Here is a 24,156-nt window from a genome sequence, read left to right on the forward strand (position 1 = left end):
TTCTGTACTGCTGGTTCATCTGCTCAGAGGAGAACTGGCCCATTCTGTCCCTGATGGAGTTTTGGTTCCTTGCCGCTGTCGCCTCTGGCTTGCTTGGTTGGGGACACTTCATTTCCAGCGATATCGTTGACTTGATTGCAAAGATATTATTTAAACTGAGCTGGATGTTGACATCACTGAATTCAATGATGAACTGTCTTTCACCGAAAAATTAGTGTTTACTATTGTCATTTTGCATTATTGACACTATTTTCCTAATTAATGCTGTTCAGTTGCTTTGACACAATCTGTATTGTTAAAAGCACTATATAAATAAAGGTGACTTGACTTGACTCACCAATGGTTCCTCTGTAGTGAATGGGTGCCGTCAGAATGAGAGTCCAGACAGCTGATAAAAACATCACAATAATCCACACCACTCCAGTCCATCAATGTCTTGTGAAGCAAAAAATGTCCAAAACAAAAACTGCATGCTTGTAATAAATGAATCATTAAGGTATTTTAAACCATCACTTCTGGCTAAAATACAAGCCCATAATCCATAATAAATCTTAGACTTCAAGCTACACATTTAGACTTTGAATTTCTAAAATCATGTCGCAACCTGAACGTCCAGGCTGAGTGTAGGTGCAAATTACACCAAAACAACTTTGCTAATGAATTGGAAATGGCTACTTCACCTTTCCCACCTGCCAATCACTTCTTCAAAATGCGGCACACCATGCAAAAAAGCCCTGTCTTCAAACTGCTACAGAAAATGCCAAAGGGTAAAACTACTACTCGTATATCTGGGAAACATCTGTCCTTCAGATAATAAAATGTCTCTGTGCCTTACAGGTGCAGCTCTTCACATCCACAGCTCTGCTATGGTGAGTGTGGATTGGCTGGTAATGAATGCAACATACAGGCCTCATTGTTACATTTGCTTCACGTGGGACGGGTCAGTGCAGTTCCTTTTCTCAGCCAATACACCCTTTCTGCGATGGGGATGCTCTTTGTGGAAACGATTAGATGTGCTGAGGGCAAGTCTGAGTGATGTCACTGCCTTTGATAACAGGTGATTAAACGTATTTCAACATCAGATTTAAGATAGCCACATTTGTCCACTGGTACAAACAATATCAGTGGCCATTCAGGGCATTTTAGTGAATTGAAAAGCATCATATACTGTGTGTGTGTATATATATCAAAATATATATATATATGCTTTTCAATTCACTAAAATGCCCTGAATGGCCACTGTTATTGTGGCCATTTGTTTTGTAAAAATAAATAAATAAATAAATATATATATAATATATATATATATATATATATATATATATATATATATATATATATACACACACATATATATATATATATTAGGTATGGCTTTAGTGGCTCTTTTATATAAAGCATGGCAAAAATGACCTCAAATATATTTGCTAAATGAAATCCAGTACTTGCTTCTTACTAATTTTGGGGTGCTGATTCCAGAAATAGTTTTTGCCTATCACACTTTCTCATGCATTTCATAGCATTTTTCTTTTGACAACCATTTGTACGGTGAATATGTCTTGCATTATCACTTAATCATGCAGCAGAAAAACAGCCACAAAGACATGACATGAAGCCAGGTTAGGTGTTTGATAAATTCTCAGCTGATGTTCACATGAATCAATGATTTGAAAGACAATTTTATGCCTAATTCTGATTTCAAGGTTAGAATTACGGCAAGTGACAGAAGAAAATGCAAACATGACCCAGATGTTTTCTGACTGTGGGTGTTTTACTACATCTAAACAGCAACAGAAAATTACATATTTTGTGGGGAAAAAAGCTTATTTTCTAAATTCCTTTGACATTAAATAGAGTATGTGAATATATTTTCCACTACTTTGCAGAATAAAGTTAAACATATAATTTTTGTATTTTTTAAAATAGTTTTTTAGTTGTTGATTTTTGTCAAGTGCATTAATGTCGATACATTCATATTTGAAAAAAACGTAATTCTTATTGTGTTACAAAAACTAATGGAAGTTTTATTGATATTTTTTAACTCCGATTCATCAAATTAAATATATTTTATTGATCGATTGATTAATTGATTGATAGCAAATCAGCAGATTTTTTTTCAAGCTGCAGGGCTGTATTATAAACAGTTCTAGAACCAACTAAGAGAAAATAAACTAATTAAGCAAATTACCTTTCTCAGTTTAATGCGGAATCTCACACTTTTCACGGAAGACCCGGAGACGTCTTATCCGACACAAGATGCAGCATGGGACAGGTTTGAGAAGACTTTTATCGCTCTATCTGGGCTGATCACATATGCACCTGTCTTTAAAGACTACATCTACCAGGGTCTGAAGGAGCTTTACAAATACAACATCATGTACCTGGAGCTGAGGGTTGGACAGTCCAAGGTTTGTGGCTCTTAAACCACATCACCATATTTCAGTATATATGTGCACTTGGATGAAAAATGTGTATATTTTATAATTATGTTCAGGCATATGAACTCGATGGCACTACCCATGACAAAGCGTGGTCTCTGGAGGTCTACAGAAACATCACTGAGCAGTTCAGAGCAAATCATCCAGATTTCATAGGATCTTGTTTAATCTTCTCTGTCCACAGGTAAAACTACATTAAATCAATCAATCAATAAATGTTCTCTCTTGTCTCTCTTGAATAAACTGAATAAGCCAAATACATACTTAATTTACCTTAACCTTTACAAAACAACAACAATAAAAACTTTTAATGTAAATAACTTTCATTTCTGTTACCAAGAGTCACAACAGTCAGCTTTATGATTTTTTTTAAACAGCTAAGAATTACAGCCTTTAAACCAAATGACATTTCATACAGTATTTTTTTCCTTCCTTTTAAAGAGCATAAGCCATGTTAGTTTATTTAATAAAGTCACTTTAATGGTTACTGTTTCTAGAACTGACCATCCAAATAAGATTTTTCTGTTTTCAATTATGACGCCACTAGACTAACAGCGGTGAAACGTCTGATTATGAGATTATGGATAATAATGCTTGAAACATCAGCTCAAGCTTACAAAAGCAAAGACACATGGTATTAATCACTGCAGAATTAAAAACACATTTAACTCTATCGTTTGAATTCAAAAAGATGAAATATGGTCTAGGATACTAAGAATATTAATCATCAATCACATCAGTCTGATCTGAATGCATTTTTACTCAGGTCTCTTAGTGTGTCTCAAGTGAAGCAGGCAGTACAAGAGGCCATTGAAATGCAGAGAAAATATCCAGACATCGTTGCTGGGTTCGACCTGGTAATCTCATCTTTGACTTAAGTTACAATTCATGGCCATGTCGCCAGAATGCAATACTAAATACTAAATATGTTACTGTCTGCACTGTGCAAGCAAGCCACAGCAATAACAAAGCCAAAATAACTGAACCAGGACGAGTCGGTTCTAAAAGGTGACATGGCACCATGACGCTCACTGAAGAGTCACATTTGACTCAATCAGAATTAAAGAAAAAATGAAAGGGGTGAAATTAAATGACCACATTTAGTATTTGTTTTCTCTAATTCGATCAATGTATTGCTGTAGGTAGGTCGTGAAGACACTGGAGGATCTATCTGGTACTTTCGAGATGCCTTATCACTCGCTTCAGAGATTAAGACACAACTTCCTTTCTTTTTTCATGCTGAAAGACAGGTCAGTATATGTACAGTAGCTCACTTCATTATTTTTGGGAGAAACAAAGCTTTTTAAAGTTTTGAATGAATTGAATCAACTGCTTTGCAAAATATCAGCGAAGCGCTCGAAACACCAGTTGCTGGTCAAAATGGTGTAAATGCAATTTAGCACAAACATGCATAAAAATACCTTTTACAAACCAAATGCAAAGGTTTTATCAAAAGTTTAACCCGTTAAATGCAATTAAGAAAACTTTGAATATAGAGTTACCATACGTCCCCCTTTTCCCAGATGTGTCCTGGTAAAGATTTCTAAATTGCCTAAAATGTCAGGATTTTGGCTGTAGTTGTGTCCGAAATCACACACTTCGCTACTATATAGTATGCAAGAAACAGTATGTGAGGTGGGTAGTACAGGTGCATCTCAATAAATTAGAATGTCGTGGAAAAGTTCATTTATTTCAGTAATTCAACTCAAATTGTGAAACTCGTGTATTAAATAAATTCAGTGCACACAGACTGAAGTAGTTTAAGTCTTTGGTTCTTTTAATTGTGATGATTTTAACTGATCACCTCCATGCCACGCCGAATTGAGGCAGTAATTAAAGCAAAAGGAGCCCCTACCAAGTATTGAGTACATGTACAGTAAATGAACATACTTTCCAGAAGACCAACAATTCCCTAAAAAATTTTTTTTATTGGTCTTATGAAGCATTCTAATTTGTTGAGATAGTGAATTGGTGGGTTTTTGTTAAATGTGAGCCAAAATCATCACAATTAAAAGAACCAAAGATTTTAACTACTTCAGTCTGTGTGCATTGAATTTATTTAATACGCGAATTTCACAATTTGAGTTGAATTACTGAAATAAATTAACTTTTCCACAACATTCTAATTTATTGAGATGCACCTGTATGTCCGAATTTATTGTATTCGAAAAACAGTCTGCAAAAATTACCCGGATGACCTACTTTTCTGAAGTGCGCATTCGATGGACACTTTACTATCCCATGAGGCCACGGGAGAGGATTTATAAATGACAGTGAAGTGATGCAACTGATGCAGGTAGGTCATGTGAAAGTAACAACATGGTGGATGTAGTATATGAATTTCATTCATACTAGAGTGTACTTTAACGGTCGTGAAGTAAATTCTAATTCAAATGTAGTACCTAATCAGTCAGTATGGGATTTTGGATGCACTGTTTGTTTTCCTATTGTTTTCATACTTGCTGAAAGTAATGACTGAAAAGTAGTTTGAAAAATAGCATGCAGGCACTGTACATAATCAACCAATCTTGGCGTGCGAGAAGGTGGGATCTACAGAGAATGGTCAAAGCAATGCAAATATGTGTGTATAATGTATGAAGACTGTAGAGAGCACATCAATAGAGAAACAAAGACAAAACCTGGACATTTTAGGCTATTTATAAAAAGAAGACAGATGGTCACCCTAATCAAATACCATAAAATATGAAGTCTATATAATATGTGTTCTATAATATTTGCTGTTTTGTTTTATTGAGGGCTTGTTTAATTACGCCAATAAAAGACTACTCTTCCTTTTCATTATACAAATGCAGATTTATAGAAGTATATCATAGACACATTTATAGAAGTATATAATAGACACTAGTTCATGGGTTCACTGAGAATGAAGCCTCGTTTACTGAAATTGTGTGAATTTGACCAGACTGGAACAGGCTTTCTGTGGATGTTTGTTTTTAGATTTGGATGGTACAGATGTGGACAGGAATGTGTTAGATGCTCTGCTGTTTAACACCAGCCGCATAGGACATGGTTTCGCACTGGTTCATCATCCCCTGGCCAAGCAGCTGTCCAGGATGAGAGGGGTGGCAGTGGAGCTGTGTCCCATTTCCAATCAGGTACGGCTGGGGTGCAAAACTAGGCTGGTCAAAATGCTGGTCAAAATGGTGTAAATGCAATTTAGCACAAACATGCATAAAAATACCTTTTACAAACCAAATGCAAAGGTTTTATCAAAAGTTTAACCCATTAAATGCAATTAAGAAAACTTTGAATATAGAGTTACCATACGTCCCCCTTTTCCCAGATGTGTCCTGGTAAAAATTTCTAAATTGCCTAAAATGTCAGGATTTTGGCTGTAGTTGTGTCCGAAATCACATACTTCGCTACTATATAGTATGCAAGAAACAGTATGTGAGGTGGGTAGTACAGGTGCACCTCAATAAATTAGAATGTCGTGGAAAAGTTCATTTATTTCAGTAATTCAACTCAAATTGTGAAACTCGTGTATTAAATAAATTCAATGCACACAGACTGAAGTAGTTTAAGTCTCTTTTCCAAAAATTTTTATTGGTCTTATGAAGTATTCTAATTTGTTGAGCTAGTGAATTGGTGGGTTTTTGTTAAATGTGAGCCAAAATCATCACAATTAAAAGAACCAAACACTTAAACTATTTCAATCTGTGTGCATTGAATTTATTTAATACACGAGTTTCACAATTTGAGTTGAATTACTGAAATAAATGAACTTTTCCACGACATTCTAATTTATTGAGATGCACCTGTATGAAAGGGTCTGAATACTTAGGACCATGTGATATTTCAGTTTTTCTTTTTTAATAAATCTGCAAAAATGTCAACAATTCTGTGTTTTTATGTCAATATGGGGTGCTGTGTGTACATTAATGAGGAAAAAAAATTTACTTAAATGATTTTAGCAAATGGCTGCAATATAACAAAGAGTGAAAAATTTAAGGGGGTCTGAATACTTTCCGTACCCACTGTATATAGAGAAATAATATAATCATATATATATAGAGAGAGAGAATATAACAGAATTCAGAATTATCTGGGAGGGACTGTAATGACTTGTACTTGTCTGTTCAAGTGGCCCCTGATCAAACCATAAACATGTTTGCAGATTATTAATCACCTGTTTGTGTTAGTAGGACAACCATTATTTTCTGATCTTCAGAGTCTACATTTTCCAGATACCACTGGAATGGTTTGCATTTCAGCCTCTCTCTCAGTTTCGCTCTCTACAATACATCACCGATGTCTATCCCATGGTTCTGTGGGAGAAGACGAGAACAGGTGCACTGGTTGTTTGACTAGTTTAATGATAAGCAAACAGCTATACACTGATGCAGTTCAAACTATATCCCTATCCACATCTCAAACATTTGGTAGACAAATATTAAAGGGGTGGTTCATTGCGATTTCACTTTTTTAACGTTAGTTAGTGTGTAATGTTGCTGTTTGAGCATAAACAATATCTGCAAAGTTACGAATCTGAAAGTTCAATGCAAACGGAGATATTGTCTTTTAAAATTCTAGCAGTTTAATGCCTACAAAAACGGCTGGTAGGGACTACAACAAGTTACTTCTAACCCCGCCCTCGGGAAAAGGCAGCAATGGGGCCGAGGCCATGCTGCGCTGCTTTAGAGAAGAGGAAGAGAAAACTAGAGGTGCAAGTAAAAATCTATTCATATATGAATCGCAATTCTGTCTTCTAACGATTCTAATGGATTCACAAGTTTCAAAATCAATTTTCTAAAGCAGCGGTTCTCAATCCTGTTCCTCTGCTCTGCATCTCTCTCTCTTTCTCTTTCTCTCATTCAGCTCAGCTCCAATAATGAACTGTTACAATTATACACTTATTTTCACATAGCTATGAGAAGCGTTATACATGGACGCGCATGCAGTTGTCTTACTGTATTAAAGGGGTCAGATGATGTTGCTAAAAACAACATTATTTTGTGTATTTGGTGTAATGAAATGTGTTTTGGATTTAAGGTTAAAAAAACACATTATTTTCCACATACTGTAGATTATTGTTTCTCCTATATGCCCCGCACCTTTCTGAAACGCATAGATTTTTTACAAAGCTCATTGGTCTGAAAAGCGAGGTGTGCTCTGACTGGCCAGCTATCCAGTGCATTGTGATTGGCCGAATACCCCAAGCGTGTGACGGAAATGTTACGCCCCTTACTATATTGTGATGCCCTGTCCGGCCAGAGCAACGAGACAAAAACATTAATACCCATAATAAACGAGGCATTTGTTGCATCCAGTGGGGACATAATTACTGATTATGACTTATACTGTCTTTTTACATGTTGCGTTGCATCACGCCGCATAAACATAAAACCATGTCTGCATTTGTGATGAGAGAAATGACAAACAACAAATGCTACTCTACACTGCTCAAAACTCGCGTTTGAATTGTCAGTGGCAAATTCTTTAAAGGCAGGGTAAGTGATTTCTGGTAGCCAATGTTGACATTTGAAATCACCAAAACAAACACGCCCCTACCCCAAAAGGGTCTCGCCCCTATTTTGATAGCTCCGCCCCACACATACATACGCAACCCAGGCAACGATTAGTTCTGTGAAACAAAGCAAAACCAATGTTACACCGTGTCTACACTGGACGCGAGTGGCACGGCGTGACAAAATACTATAGAACTCATAATCAGTGATGCTGTCTACATAATAGATATATATACATATCTATGGTCTACACTAGAAGTAGACGTAGAAAACTGCTGCTCCATTCTATTTATGATGTATTGACACAAATTTCAAATGATTTTCAATGGTCGCTTTGTCGCGTCCAGTGTACTAACTAGACAGACGTTAGCTGTTGCGGCGCAGACACAGTGTTACTCACCGATCGAGAAGAAACAAAGCAACCTCTGCGTCCGATCGCAGGCCTTCCACTCTTTGAGTTCTCTCTGGCGCTGGAAAGCTGATCCGATATTTACACGGGTCCTACTTCTTGCCTTATTGCCTTAAGCCTTCGTTTGTTCCGCAGATGTTTTCCTCTTTTGTTTTTTATCCGCCATCTCTATCTATCTTTCTGTCACTCGGCTCGGACTAAATGCTCTCTCCTCCACATCATGAGTAGAAACACCCCTTACTGCTGATTGGCTACAAGTTTGTTTTGCTATTCGGCCCGAATCAGTTTTCTAAAGCGTTTTTGAAAAATCGCTTACCCTGCCTTTAAATATAAAAAACGTACTTACAGTCTGTTAGTCAGAACAGCTGGCATTGTAGTCTACTCTACCAGGAAACAGTCCTCCATAAAATGCGCTGGACACATCTGAATATTTGGGTTGAACTGTTCTGGAACAGTGTTGTAAATACAACTTAACTACTGATTTCTAGTCGTGGCTTGCGGCAACCACATGTGACGACCCCGGGCTAGACTCCACTTCGTCCACGGTGAAAGCCGATCTGGCGATCCACAGCGCGAAGTTGATGTATTTCTTCAGCGATCAGCACGGATCAGCTCCAGGCATGACGAAGCGGATATTGTCCTCTTTTGGAAGGCCAAACAAAGTAGTTTTGCTTTCACAACGAAACACACAGCGCCTTCACGATATGGCGGTGGCGGCAACAACAATACTACAGCGAGAATAAAAGTTACGCCTTCTTACTTTGCGTGAACATTTGGGCTGCGTTATGCAAATCTTCCCACATCGTGACGTTGACATGTGGGGGCGTGTTAGAACGAGCCATTTTAGGTAGGCGTGGTTTACTCTTAACTTTTATAAAGAATATCTCTTTGGATTTGAGACTTTAGTCTTTGCAACTTTACAGATCTTCTTTATGCACCAAGAGCTTGTAACGCTCCAAAGAGAAAGAAAAAATTTAAATCGAATCATATGACCCCTTTAAAGCTTTAATCGGGATAAAACCGTATATTAAAAGCTAACATAAGCAGTAGCATTTACAAATACCAGCATATCTAAAAGTATGAGACAACAACAAACAAAAAAACATAGGCCTACCATTAAAAGCCGTGCTTGCACAGGTTGTGCACAATCCTCTTCAATAATATTCTCTGCTTCTCAATAAGGCTCAAACTGATAAGCGATATTAACAACACCATTGTTTACAATACAACCGGAGCACATGCCGCTGACGTGAGGGGCGTTTAGACAACGCACTAGAGGCGGATTAGCCAATCACAACACACGGGGCTAGCTAACCAATCATTAATCCCTATTTCTGAGGGAGGGGCTTCCTAAAAGAAGGAAATGATCAGCGTGTTTCTCAGAGAAGGGACAGAGCATTGTGGAATAAAGGTAAATTATGTGAAAAATAATGCGTTTTTAAAAAAACTAAGCATTAACACGTTAAACCACACCCCATAAACACAATCAAGCCTAGAAAAAAAACTGTGAACTACCCCTTTAAAGGGTTACTCCACACCAAAATGAAAATTTTGTTATTAATCACTTACCCCCATGTCGTTCCCATAGACTATATAAAAACAGGTAGTTCCAAACCGGGTGTGCCTCACACGTCCTGAAAAGTGAAGCTGCGGGCTCTTTGATCGCCCCCTCGTGGCTGGCTGCAGTACAGGTCATAAACCCCGCCCTCTCCATGTAAACGACTGGGACTTGAGTCAAAATAAAAAAATTAATACTTCCAATACAATTTTCCGAAAGATGGTTTTGGTCATTAAAGGTAGTTATTATCACACTGATATATGTTCAATTGTTTGTTTTTGTGATAAGTTTGATTTTAGCTAGTAATCTGATGCTATAAAAATGGGGCGTGATGTTATGGTTGATTGGGTCTGTGGGAGTTTGGGCGGGAGTTTGATACCGGGGCTCCACCTTGCGACACTACTGTGCAGACTCTAGCTCCAAACAAATCTCTACTACGCAGACTCTGGCTCCAAATGACGTAATTTACTCAAGATGGCAGCGGCCATACTGAGATGCTTTGGCTTCACTTTTCTATAGTGGAAGGAATAGGAGACGCGTCGTCCATCTTTTTTCACAGCCTATGTTCCAAACCCGTAAAAGCTTTGTTCGTCTTCAGAACACAATTTAAGATATTTTGGATGAAAACCAGGAGGCTTGTGTGCGGCTGTCCCATTGACTGCCTAGTAAATTACACTGTTAAGGTTCAGAAAAGTATGAAAGACATCGTCAGAATAGTCCATCTGCCATCAGTGGTTCAACTGTATCGTTATGAAGCGGCGAGAATACTTTTTGTTCGCAAAGAAAACAAAAATAACGACTTTATTCAACAATTTGTCTCCTCTGTGTCTCTCCGCATCACCGTAGCGCCATTTTGGAGAATATGCGCTGAACGCAAACTGCGTATGCTCTTCTGTGTCAGCTGCGCTTTTTGCAGTTTGTGTTCAGCGGATATTCTCCAAAATGACGCTACGGTGATGTGGAGAGACACAGAGGAGACAAATTGTTGAATTAAGTTGTTATTTTTGTTTTCTTCGTGTAAATTGATGTGTCAACAGAAGAAATAATTGTCATGCCTCGCTCTTAATAACACAAAAATCAACACTGCTAGAACTTTCTTTGGATGTGTCCAACAGATGATAAAAGTGGATTTCTTTCATGATACCTGTACTGCAATATACCAGGCTATGTGAAAATTGTTCTTGTATTGTTCCATCTAAACTTCTGCCACTCTGAGGGCATTTCTCTTCATTACATTGCTAAGATCAGTGTGCCCTCTCGATGTGAGCAATTTTAGCGCAGGGTACAATCTCTATACTTCCTCCATGTTGTATGCTTGAATAACAGGAGGAGGCTGTTGTAATCTGAGAACTTTTACTGAGTTCGATGCAACGCAGAACAGAACATACATCTTTAGCCAGCACCTAGAACAGTCTGACAAAACCCCCACTTAAAACTAGTAACGCCCCTCCCAGTCTTTCGCCCTCTTAAAGGGACCTCACTATTCCAATACACTACACCCCTTTCCCCCAGTCCACAAAATCTGAAAATCTTCTTGGGGGACGATGCTCTCTCATGGGGTACTTCCTAGAAGGGGGGGACTCTGACATGGTCTCAGCCCCAGCAATTTCCTCACCAGGGTTTTCCATTTCTATTGCGGGCAGCTGTAACTCAGGCATTTCAGCCTCTGAGGGCTCTGGTAGAGAGACAGTGTAGCCATCTGGCTCAGGCCTTGATGGGCCTACTGAGGGTGCCACCCTGTCCCGCAGCTGATCAACGTACCGTCTGTGCATCTGCCCATCACTGGTCCTGACCTTGTACGACAAGGGGCCTGTGACATCAATGATGACTCCAGGAATCCACTTAGCATCCCTGGTGTAACTTCTCATGTACACCAAGTCATGTGGTCTAAACTCTCTTACAGTACCAGGGCATATTCCAGCACTCAGCTCCTGTTTGCGGATCATATCACCTCCATGGTCAGGATGTAAACGATCCAGGGCAGTGTTCAGTCGCCGATTCATGAGCAACTCAGCAGGACTTTTTCCAGTTGATGAATTGGGTGTGACGTGCTGTGACAGCAAGAAACGAGCAAGTCGGGTCTGCCACTCACCTTGAGTGATGCGAGACAGGGCCTCCTTGGTTGTCTGTACCATGCGTTCAGCTTGCCCATTTGAGCTCGGGTGATAAGGTGCTGTATTGACATGACGAATACCATTGCGGTCTGCAAACTCTTGGAATTCTGTGGATGTGAAAGCAGCACCATTGTCTGAAACTATGACATTGGGCAACCCATGCGTTGCAAAAAGCAGTCTCAGTGTGTTAATAACCGCAGACGATAACATGGAACTCATCAGAGACACATCTAGCCACTTGCTATGCGCACACATCAACCACTATGAGGAATACTTTGCCTTGGAAAGGACCAGCAAAGTCAATATGCAGCCGCGACCATCTTTTTGTTGTCCACTCCCAAGAATGCACTCTTGCCTTAGTGGGTGCATGACGTGACATCTGACAGGTTTCGCATGCTTTGACAGTTTCCTCTATATCTCCGTCCATGCCCAGCCACCACACATAAGTCCTTGCCAGTCCCTTCATGTGTACGATGCCCGGGTGTGCGTCATGCAGCATACCCAGTACCTCTCTCCGCGCCGAGCTAGGAACAACCACACGGCTTCCCCAAAGCACACAGTTCTTATGCGCGGAGAGTTCATGGCAGCGCGGAATGAATGGTCTGAACCGGCTATCTGATATGTCAGCCGGCCACCCATGTAGCACCCAGCGTAGTACACGTGACATGACAGGGTCCTTAAGTGTAAGGTTAGAAATTCTTTCAGCATGCATAGGTGCATCTGGCACCATTTCCAATAGCAATACTTCCAACGGTGGTGGCGTAACAGCATCAGCTGCAGGCAGAGGTAGACGACTCAGGGCGTCAGCGTTTCCCATTTGTTTGCCAGGTCTGTAACACAGCTCATAGTCATAAGCTCCAATGATCAAACTCCAACGTAGCATCCGTGGTGAAAGGATGGCAGGCATTGGCTTGGAATGGTGCAAGAGTCCAAGCAGGGGCTTGTGGTCTGTAAAAATCACGAAGTGGTGGCCTGCTAGGTACTGGTGAAACTTTCTGACACCAAAAACAACCGCCAATGCTTCCTTATCAATCTGGGCATAATTCCGCTCAGTGGTGGTCATTATTCTGGAGGCGAAGCAAATGGGCTTTTCCTGGCCATCACGCTCCAAATGAAACAATAAAGCCCCAAGCCCATAGGGCGAGGCATCGCAAACCACTGCCAAGGGTTTCTTTTCATCGTAATGCGCCAGCACTTTATCCGTTTGCAGCAACTTTTTTGCCTAAACGTATGCCATCTCATGCTTTGCTCCCCACTGCCAAGTAGCGGACTGGTCAAGGAGGTGATGCAGGGGCTCTAGGACAGTGGCCTTGTTAGGAAGAAAACAACTGTAAAAGTTAAGAAGCCCCAAGAATGCCTGGAGCTCTGTCTTGTTCCATGGAGGCAGGGCCTTTTGGATAGCTTCCACTTTTTCACAGGTTGGTTTGATGCCATCCTTTTCCACACAAAACCCCAAAAACTCCACTTGGGTAGCTGCAAAAATGCTTTTCTCTTTTTTTAGTCGCAACCTGGCTTCCGCAAAGCACTTCAGTACAGCCCTTAGCCGTGTGTTGTGTTCCTCCATGGTTTTGCCTGAAATTAGGATGTCATTCAGGTATGGCTGGACACCTGGGATTCCTGCGAGCAGGATGTCCATAAATCTTTGAAATATTGAAACTGCTGTTGACACTCCAAACTGCAATCGTCGAGCCCAGAAAAGTCCGCGGTGAGTGTTAATAGTCAGCAAGTCGGCTGCTTTGTCATCCAATGGAAGCTGCTGATAAGCTTGTTTCAAATCAAGTTTAGTGAAAACTACTCCTCCTGCTAGTTTTGAGAACAGTTCAGACGCTGTGGGTATGGGGTACACATCAGGCTTAACAGCCGTACTGACAGTACAACGATAATCACCGCAAATTCTCAAGCCCCCATCTTTTTTTGCTACAGCTACTATGGGTGTGGCCCACTTTCCATGCCGCACAGGTTCAAAAATTCCTTGAGCCACCAATTTATCCAGCTCCTCATCACGCTGTGGCCGTAAAGCAAAAGGAACTGGGCGGGTTTGAAGAAACGTGGCGTAACTGTGGAATCAATGTCAATTGAGATTGGGGGCGTCCGGCAAACCCCAATGTCCTGAAATACCTCAGAATATTCAGCCAGTATTTCTTCTATGGACTGAAACTGTACTCTGTGCACTCCTTCAACCGATATTCCAAGGGCATCAAACCAGTTCCGTCCCAACAGGCTAGTGCCCTGGCCCCTGATGACAAACAAAGGCAGTGTGTTTTGCGTTGCTTTGTACATTACTTCCACAAATATTTTCCCTTTCACTTCCAAAGTTGCTTGTGACCACTGCTTTAGTACTCCACTGTCTGCATGCATTTCAGGGGGTTGAGAAGGCCACAGTGAGTGATAAGTATGCTCACTAATCAAGGAGCATGCTGCTCCTGAATCCACTTCCATTGTGTGTGCTTTTTTGTTCAGTATCACAGTGGCCAAATATGGCTTCTGCCCCCCTTTTTTAATTTGGTAGTTGAGCTGTAAACAGAGTACTCATTCTGCTGGTCGTGAGTTATGATGTTTGTATGTCGTTCTGCTGTGATACCGGCTGAATCCTTGTCACTACTATGTTTAGTCTTTGTTAAACACACCCGAGCAATATGTCCTCTTTTTTTACAATAATGGCATACAGCAGTGGAAAATTTACAGGCTTGTGGGATATGCTGGCCGCCACACCTGTAACACAGTTTATCACATTTTTGATATTCACTTGTAGCTGCAACTTTGTGTGCTGATGCATGCGTATGTGCTGCATAATGAACATCATCTTGAGGCAGTGATTCATGTTGTTGCTGACGAAGTAGACGAGCATTTAACAATGCTGTCTCGGCGGCTAATGCCTTGTCCTCTGCCTCTTTAAATGTGAGAGTGAGTTCAGCCAGTATGCGTCATTGTAGCGCCTCATCCACAACCCCGCACACAATTCTATCACGCAGCATGGCATCTAACTGATCTCCAAAAGCGCAGTGCACAGAGAGACGTCGAAGCTCAGCAATGTAGTTAGAAATGCTTTGATTAGGTTTCTGCTTACAATTGTGAAAATGAAAACGCTGAACGATCTCTGATGGCGCTGGACTGTAATAGCATTTCAAAGCAGCTACAATGTTTGCATAAGTCACAGTAGATGGCTGCGTTGGGGCAAGCACTGAACGTAATGTGGAATATGTTTTTGCACCACACACACTCAGCAGCAGGGAACGTTTCTTTGCGCCGTCCTCAATGTCATTTGCATGGAAAAAACATTCCAGTCTTTCTATATATTCTTCAAAAGAATTACTCGAGCATTCATCAAACTCTTCGATACGGCCGAGCATAGCCATGATCGCAGCTAGACAGCAGTGTATTTTGCTCACTTTTACAGCTTCTTCAATCGACTTATCTGCACACAGTCTGTTCGAATCCGCTCGTCGCCAGTGTTGTATGCTTGAATAACAGGAGGAGGCTGTTGTAATCTGAGAACTTTTACTGAGTTCGATGCAACGCAGAACAGAACATACATCTTTAGCCAGCACCTAGAACAGTCTGACAAAACCCCCACTTAAAACTAGTAAAGCCCCTCCCAGTCTTTCGCCCTCTTAAAGGGACCTCACTATTCCAATACACTACACTCCACACAGCCACACCTGAACCAAACACATGAAAACTCAACACGGTTTACTATGGCTACTATATAAATATAGTATAATATGTAGGAGAATGATCAACACGTTTGCATGTGAATGTGGTTTACCTCTATTCCTAATTCAACATTCTCTCCTCCGTACACCTCCATCCCTCCATCCAGAGTCCCAATCTCACCGAAGAACAGACGATCAACCACAAGAATTCCCTTCACAGAGAGACTCCTGGAGAATCTGTTACTCATAATAAATATGTGACGAGAGGGGCGGGGCCGAGAGCCGTGGGAACGGAGCGAGTAATTGATAATGAGCGACACCTGCACCACTCACCGGTCTCGAGTCTCACGGAGGAGCTCCGGAAGGATACAAAGGAGGAGGGACGACAGGGAAAGACGAGTGAGGACCAGGCCTGGAGTTTATTGTGGTTTTGGTTTTGTTTGTGCGCGACAGTCGTCCGCGAGGGGCTGTCGCGCTGTTTTGAGTGTATTTTATTATTAAAGTTTCTTTTGAGTGTTCGCCGGTTCCCGCCTCCTTCTTCCCGATCTACAAACTACGTTACAAAATATACTGTATGAATGAATATGAAAAATAAAGAAAATATAACAATATTGGAAATTTGCATACAACAGTTACACTCTTAATAGAATTTAGCAACATCAGATAAACAGCATGATGTTGTGTTTAAACTGACGGAATGCTAAAAAACTCAGTTCTACACGGGAGCTTGAACGGATGCTTCTTTTTTCCTTTATTCACTTTTCTGTCTGCCGCACGCAACTCATGCACGCTCACGCACTTCAAGAACTCTCTGTCACATGCTGAACACAACACACAACAAGAAACAAGAAGAACTTAACATCGAGTCATTTACATCTTACACAATATTACACAACAAGTCAAGTCAAGTCACCTTTATTTATATAGCGCTTTTAACAATACAGATTGTGACAAAGCAACTGAACAGCATTAATTAGGAAATAGTGTCAATAATGCAAAATGACAATAGTAAACACTCATTTTTCAGTTAAAGACAGTTCATCATTGAATTCAGTGATGTCAACATCCAGCTCAGTTCAGTTTAAATAATATCTTTGCAATCATGTCAACGATAACGCTGGAAATGAAGTGTCCCCAACTAAGCAAGCCAGAGGCGACAACACACACTCACTTTCCTGGCTGAGAAAGGTTGTTTTGATAGTATGACTTCTGTGGGAACCTCTCGCACATGCACCGGAGAGCCCAGTCAAAACCATGAGCAGAGGCTAAATACTTTGTCATCTGCAAGTGATAGTAATTGACTTTATCAAACACAGGTCTCAGGACCAGCGTAAGGTCAGACAATAATGTGCAAGCAGAGGCTCTGCCCTAAAAGAGAGAGAGTACATGAGAAACTGTTCACATTTGATACACTCTCATACATAACAATTTTGATTGTAGTTTTTTATTTTAAAGTGGAGGTCAAATTCCATTTAGTTAAACAAATATTTAGTTTACTGCCAAATACTGAAGTCAATTGAGCAGTTTCACACCATTTGACATGGACCCCAATGTGTCTGAACATCAGGAAAGCTCTGGAAACCTGCCTGAGCCGGGATCAATTAGACAGCGGTTCCTATTGTTTTTAAACAATTTAAGGGGATAACTTGCTGTATAATAAAATATCTGTGCGATGAGAAAGTGAAGTGTGTGAAATATTCACCAAAATACAGTTTGAAAATGCAGAGAAGAGAGGAGAGGAGAGGAGAGGAGAGGAGAGAAGATACTACCTGTCAAACCCATGAGCATGGATGGGATACTTTGTCACTTGCAAGTCATAGTAATTGACTCTATCAAACACGGGGTTCAGGACCAGTGTACGGTCAGCCTGGATACTTGCAAGCAGAGGCTCTGCCCTAAAAGAGAAAGAGCACTTGAGAAAATGTGATTTCATAAATTATTCTGTCATTGTGTTCATTTGTCTACGTCTGTGGTGAATGTTCACACCAGTGTTAACTAAAACTAAATATTATTTGTACTATTTGCAATAAAATATGAATAAACACTGTAATCATTTATAAATAATACTAAAGTAACACTGCTTCACAATATTGTTTTAAGACCAAGAATTTCATCTAGGTGAGCAAATATTTAATTTATTGCCAAATACTGAAGTCAGCTGAGCAGTTTCACACCATTTGACATGGACCTCAATGTGGGCATCCAAAGTGGCAACCACATCCCCAGTGGCAGCCTTCCACCCTGAGATTCTGGCCTGGGAAAGTCCTTTCTGCTCTGAATGGGTCACCATCTTCACCAGGCCTGGGTGCTTCTCATTGATGGAGCTCATATAAACATGCATCTGTGTTTTCAGATCTTCTGTGGAACAGATACATCCAGAATTAATAACTCATTTTGAGAACAATATGCCTCTGAGACGAGGGTTAGATGAGATTTTGAGCGAAACAAACCATTTGTGCTGTGGTCGTCCACCAGTATGATCTCTTTGAGCAGGTGGGCTGGAGTTCTGTTGATGATGCTGCAAATGGCTCTTTGAATGACAGACAAAGCCTCATCCAGATAAATCAGCACCACGCTGAGGGTGGGCAGATTGTGGGGGTATTCACGGCCAATGCATCTACAGAAATAGATGAATGCATCAAGATGGATGTTGAATTTCAGAGCGTTTCCATGTAGCGTCTGGACCAATCAAACACACAATATATATTTTGTTTTTATATTTAACAAATACTCTGTAAACCCCCTCAGTTAACAAGCCATATGAGGACCCATGAACCCTTCCCCCCGAAATACGTAACACCCCAGGAAGCCGAACAGGCCCCTGGTTGCATGGCAACCAACGCTGATATCACTGGGTTTATTGGCCAAAAGAATGCAAAGCAGGGAAAATCCCTGCATGTCCCCATAAACCGCTGAAACTCACCTGTGGTCCCAAGTGTCCAGCAGCTCCCGGTCCAGAGGCAACTGGTCACTGAGGAAGGCATTATAACCATATTTCTGAAAGAGATCCTCAGCCTTCCTCTGGTCATCCTCAGAAAGTTCAACCGTCCATTGCTTGAAGAAATCTGAGTTTGGGAACAACTTCTTTGCTGGCTTCTCATGTATCACTTTGGGGCTTCTCTCTTCTGCAAGAATTTGTGTTCATCAAGTATTTAAAATCTAAAACAACACTGAAGCAAAACTTGTATTAGTAACTCACCCTCTGCATTTAAATGAGCCTCCAGTTTGTCCAGCTTGTTGAACAGAAGTGCGCTGTGTAACGAGAAGTTCTGCTGGACTTGGTGGAGCTGCTTCTGAGTTTGAATTTCCCTCCTCATCAAACTCATATAGAGAAACACCACAGCGACAGACAAGACTGGAAACAAACTCTTCACACAGCTTATTCTCATTATTTGAACACTATAGTGTGGCTATCATCGCAGAGTGCTTTTATTTTTGTAGTAATGGTCTGATGAAAGGCGATTATCTTCCGCTATTTACAGTTATTCTGTCATATTAGTCTTGTCATGCTTGCGATTGTGTAAAAGTGTAGCATCACTGATGCTTATTCACTGTGACAGAAGGCTTGCATGCATCGGCTTCAATGTAGATTGCCTTTCTTTATGAAATGTAACATACAGATTCACAAAAAGGATAAAGCCATGAATCTATATTTACATGGAAAAACACCACAGACTCAAGAACCTTGACCTCTTCAACACACTTAGCCATGGCTTTAGAAGACCCAGAAACACAAGTCATAAATAAGTCGTATTAACTAATTCTGTCTTTTTGGAGCTTTCCATTTACATTTGTTGTACGAAAACAACAGCTAAATATCTAATTTTGTGTAAGGCTGAGTGAATGATGAAAAAATAATTTTTGGTTGAACTATTTCTTTAATATACTGTACATTGACATTCTGTGACAATATGCCCCACAGCGGGCTATTAGGAATAGGGCAAACTACTATGATTTTTTAAATTTTTTATTAAAGTAGCATACAATGACTTCATAAAACATACCTTTCCATTCATCTATATAGTTTCCAAACTGTAAGCCAGACAGGATTTAACCTTGCCGTATTAAATCGTAAGTTTGCATTGAAGGTGAAAAAATTTAAAAAGCACAATGCTCTCTTACCAGTCCTAATTCTAACACAAACCCACAGTGTTCAGAGTAGTTATGCAGTTATCAGAGCAGAAACGAAAGCAGCTGCATTTCTTATCTTCCATAGTCTCTTTTTGCTTTCAAATATAAATTACATGAGCTTATTACACAATATTAGATTGAAAGGTCAGAAAAAGCCCCACCCATAGACCTCCCCTCAAAGAAAGCATGTAAGTGGTCAAAAGTGAACAAAAGAGGTGATGGAAAATGTGTCTCCATCACCTTCTTGTGATCCCATCGACCAAAACCATCTCAGCTATGTTTATATAGATTGATTATATCTTGCATATTATAAATCCTGAATTATATTCTGTATCTTCCAGTGTTGGTTTCTGCAGTCCTGAAGAAAAACATTCTTTTCATACTTTCCTGTCTGATCAGCGCTGATCTCCAGACAGCGTTTGGTTTCTCTGTTCTGTATAGCCTGTCCCTGAAAACAAACAAGAATAAGCATTTTTCCAAGCAATGCTTAGATTGTAATATACCACAGCACCCTATCAATGTTTGGGGTGTAATTATTTGTTCACCTGTTTGAAGTCCCAATACATGTGCTTTTGTTTTTCAGTGTCTGAACACCAGGACAGCTCTGGAAACCTGCCTGAGCCGGGATCAATTAGACAGCGGTTCCTATTGTTTTTCAAAGGGAGATTCGCAAATATCTCACCACTTGCTGTATAGTAAAATATCTGTGATGAGAAACGGGAGTGTGTCAAATATTCCCCAAAATACAGTTTGAAAATGCAGAGAAGGGAGAGGAGGGGAGGGAAGAGATTACCTGTGATTCCATGAAATGACATGGATATAAAATGGGAGTGTTCTCCTCAAATGGTCCTTTATCCAAACATAAACGTGTTTGCAGATCATTAATCAGCTGTTTTGATAGAGAGGACATCATATTAAATTGTCAAATCCTTCATAATTTTTCCTGTACAACTGATCTCTCAAGACTATCTTGTTTCATAGTGAACCGTATGCCACTCACCACTCCATAACCTAATAAATGCATGGGATTTAACTCAGGATAGACATTTTCCAGATACCATTTAAATGGTTTGCAATGTAGCTTTTCTCTCAGTTTCTTTCTCTCCGATACATCGCCAATGTCTATCCCATGGTTCTGTGGAAACAGGAGAGAACAGATACACATGATCATTTGCAGATCATAAATCTAGAGGATTTCAAACCTCGAACCCTGTAGTCACACATCTTTGTTCACTTTTTCAATCTTTTAATTAGATCTACCTGTATAGGAAGACCCCAGGCGATGTTCACATTTATTTTGTATTCATCCATCCAAACTTCTGCCACTCTGAGGGCATTTCTCTTCATTACATTGCTAATATCAGACACGTAGGGTTTGTGTGCCCTCTCGATGTGAGCAATTTTAGAGCAGGGTACAATCTCTATACTTCCTCCACACAGCCACACCTGAACCAAAACACATGAAAGAAAAACTCAAACCGTATGCACTATGGGTACCATGTAAATACAGTATAATATATAAAGTTTAATATAAAACAATAATTTAAGAGAATGCTCAATGTGATTTTACGTGCATGTGAATTACCCGTATTCCTAATTCAACATTCTCTCCTCCGTACACCTCCATCCCTCCATCCAGAGTCCCAATCTCACCGAAGAACAGACGATCAACCACGAGTATTCCCATCACAGAGGGACTCCTGGAGAACAGGAAGAGGACGGATCTGTTACACTCTGATCAGAGCAGAATTTAATAACATCACATCCACACCATGACAGCCAATGTGAAAGAATATTGAGAACAATATTCACATTAATTCACTTATATCTTAGACGCAATATTACACAACACACACTCACTTTCCAGGCTGTGAAGGATCGTTTTGATCGTACCACTTCTGTGGGAATCCCACGTACATGCACCAGAGAGCCCAGTCAAAACCATGAGCATAGATGGGATACTTTGTCACTTGCAAGTCATAGTAATTGACTCTATCAAACACGGGGCTCAGGACCAGTGTACGGTCAGCCTGGATACGTGCAAGCAAAGGCTCTGCCCTAAAAGAGAAAGAGCATTTGAGAAAATGTGATTTCATAAATTATTCTGTCATTGTGTTCATTTGTCTACGTCTGTGGTGAATGTTCACACCAGTGTTAACTAAAACTAAATATTATTTGTACTATTTGCAATAAAATATGAATAAACACTTTAATCATTTATAAATAATACTAAAGTAACACTGCTTCACAATATTGTTTTAAGATAGAGAATTCCATCTAGGTGAGCAAATATTTCATTTATTGCCAAATACTGAATTTAGCTGAGCAGTTTCACACCATTTGACATGGACCTCAATGTGGGCATCCAAAATGGCAACCACATCCCCAGTGGCAGCCTTCCACCCTGATATTCTGGCCTGGGAAAGTCCTTTCTGCTCTGAATGGGTCACCAACTTTACCAGGCCTGGGTGCTTCTCATTGATGGAAGTGATATAAACATGCAGCTGTGTTTTCAGATCTTCTGTGGAACAGATATATCCAGAATTAATAACTCATTTTGAGAACAATATGCCTCTGAGACAAGGGTTGGATGGCATTTTTTGAGAGAAACAAACCATGTGTGCTGTGGTCGTCCACCAGTATGATCTCTTTGAGCAGGTGGGCTGGAGTTCTGTTGATGATGCTGCAAATGGCTCTTTGAATGACAGACAAAGCCTCATCCAGATAAATCAGCACCACGCTGAGGGTGGGCAGATTGTGGGGGTATTCACGGCTAATGCATCTACAGAAATGGATGAATGCATCAAGATGGATGTTGAATTTTTAGAGTGTTTCCAAAAACCGCAGGAACTCACCTGTGGTCTCGAGTGTCCAGCAGCTCCCGGTCCAGAGGCAACTGGTCACTGAGGAAGGCATTATAACCGTATTTCTGAAAGAGATCCTCAGCCTTCCTCTGGTCATCCTCAGAAAGTTCAACAGTCCATTGCTTGAAGAGGTATGAGTTTGGGAACAACTTCTTTGCTGGCTTCTCATGTATCACTTTGGGGCTTCTCTCTTCTGCAAGAATTTGTGTTCATCAAGTATTTAAATCTAAAACAACACTGAAGCAAAACTTACATTAGTAACTCACCCACTGCATTTAAATGAGCCTCCAGTTTGTCCAGCTTGTTGAACAGAAGTGCGCTGTGTAACGAGAAGTTCTGCTGGACTTGGTGGAGCTGCTTCTGAGTTTGAATTTCCCTCCTCATCAAACTCATATAGAGAAACACCACAGCGACAGACAAGACTGGAAACAAACTCTTCACACAGCTTATTCTCATGATTTGAACACTCTAGTGTGGCTATCATCACAGAGTGCTTTTATTTTTGTAGTAATGGTCTGATGAAAGGTGATTATCTTCCGCTATTTACAGTTATTCTGTCATATTAGTCTTGTCATGCTTGCGATTGTGTAAAAGTGTAGCAACACTGATGCTTATTCACTGTGACAGAAGGCTTGCATGCATCGGCTTCAATGTAGATTGCCTTTCTTTATGAAATGTAACATACAGATTCACAAAAAGGATAAAGCCATGAATCTATATTTACATGGAAAAACACCACAGACTCAAGAACCTTGACCTCTTCATCACACTTAGCAATCATATGGCTTTAGAAGACCCAGAAACACAAGTCATAAATAAGTCGTATGAACTAATTCTGTCTTTTTGGAGCTTTCCATTTACATTTGTTGTACGAAAACAACAGCTAAATATCAAATTTTGTGTAAGGCTGAGTGAATGATGAAAGAATAATTTTTGGTTGAACTATTTCTTTAATATACTGTACATTGATATTCGGTGACAATATGCCCCACAGCGGGCTATTAGGAATAGGGCAAACTACTATGATTTAAAAAAAAATGTATTAAAGTAGCATACAATGACTTCATAAAACATAAATTTCCATTCATCTATATAGTTTCCAAACTGTAAGCCAGACAGGATTTAACCTTGCTGTATTAAATCGTAAGTTTGCGTTGAAGGTGAAAAAAATGAAAAAGCACAATGCTCTCTTACCAGTCCTAATTCTAACACAAACCCACAGTGTTCAGAGTAGTTATGCAGTTATCAGAGCAGAAACGAAAGCAGCTGCTTTTCTTATCTTCCATAGTCTCTTTTTGCTTTCATATATAAATTACATGAGCTTATTACACAATATTAGATTGAAAGGTCAGAAAAAGCCCCACCCATAGACCTCCCCTCAAAGAAAGCATGTAAGTGGTCAAAAGAGGTGATGGAAAATGTGTATCCATCACCATCTTGTGATCCCATCGACCAAAACCATCTCAGCTACGTTTATATAAATTGATTATATCTTGCATT

At 40.1% G+C, this 24,156-nt stretch overlaps 2 protein-coding genes and 1 pseudogene across 2 annotated transcripts; 1 reads left to right on the top strand and 2 right to left on the bottom strand.

The window, feature by feature from the left end:
• Positions 1-667: 667 nt before the first annotated feature.
• On the top strand, positions 668-5,766 carry LOC107581132 (adenosine deaminase CECR1-A-like). The gene is made up of 9 exons (XM_016266691.1): positions 668-767; positions 838-1,057; positions 2,198-2,408; positions 2,495-2,622; positions 3,205-3,295; positions 3,581-3,688; positions 3,962-3,971; positions 5,397-5,554; positions 5,743-5,766. Exons 1-9 carry the CDS (start codon positions 668-670, stop codon positions 5,764-5,766), a joined length of 1,050 nt encoding a protein of 349 aa, XP_016122177.1.
• A 213-nt stretch (positions 5,767-5,979) lies between these two features.
• Positions 5,980-19,050, bottom strand: LOC107581143 (probable polypeptide N-acetylgalactosaminyltransferase 8; annotated as a pseudogene).
• A 1,049-nt stretch (positions 19,051-20,099) lies between these two features.
• Positions 20,100-23,112, bottom strand: LOC107579492 (probable polypeptide N-acetylgalactosaminyltransferase 8). Its single transcript, XM_016265324.1, has 11 exons — positions 22,923-23,112; positions 22,648-22,849; positions 22,408-22,574; positions 22,130-22,313; positions 21,653-21,850; positions 21,378-21,492; positions 21,053-21,238; positions 20,793-20,927; positions 20,586-20,681; positions 20,338-20,496; positions 20,100-20,240 (listed from the first exon to the last, which is right to left on the bottom strand). Exons 1-11 carry the CDS (start codon positions 23,110-23,112, stop codon positions 20,100-20,102), a joined length of 1,773 nt encoding a protein of 590 aa, XP_016120810.1.
• Between the last annotated feature and the right edge of the window lie 1,044 nt (positions 23,113-24,156).

Source organism: Sinocyclocheilus grahami, unplaced genomic scaffold, assembly GCF_001515645.1.
Source record: "Sinocyclocheilus grahami isolate Dianchi unplaced genomic scaffold, SAMN03320097.WGS_v1.1 scaffold33.1, whole genome shotgun sequence".
In the NCBI taxonomy this organism is placed as follows: domain Eukaryota; kingdom Metazoa; phylum Chordata; class Actinopteri; order Cypriniformes; family Cyprinidae; genus Sinocyclocheilus; species Sinocyclocheilus grahami.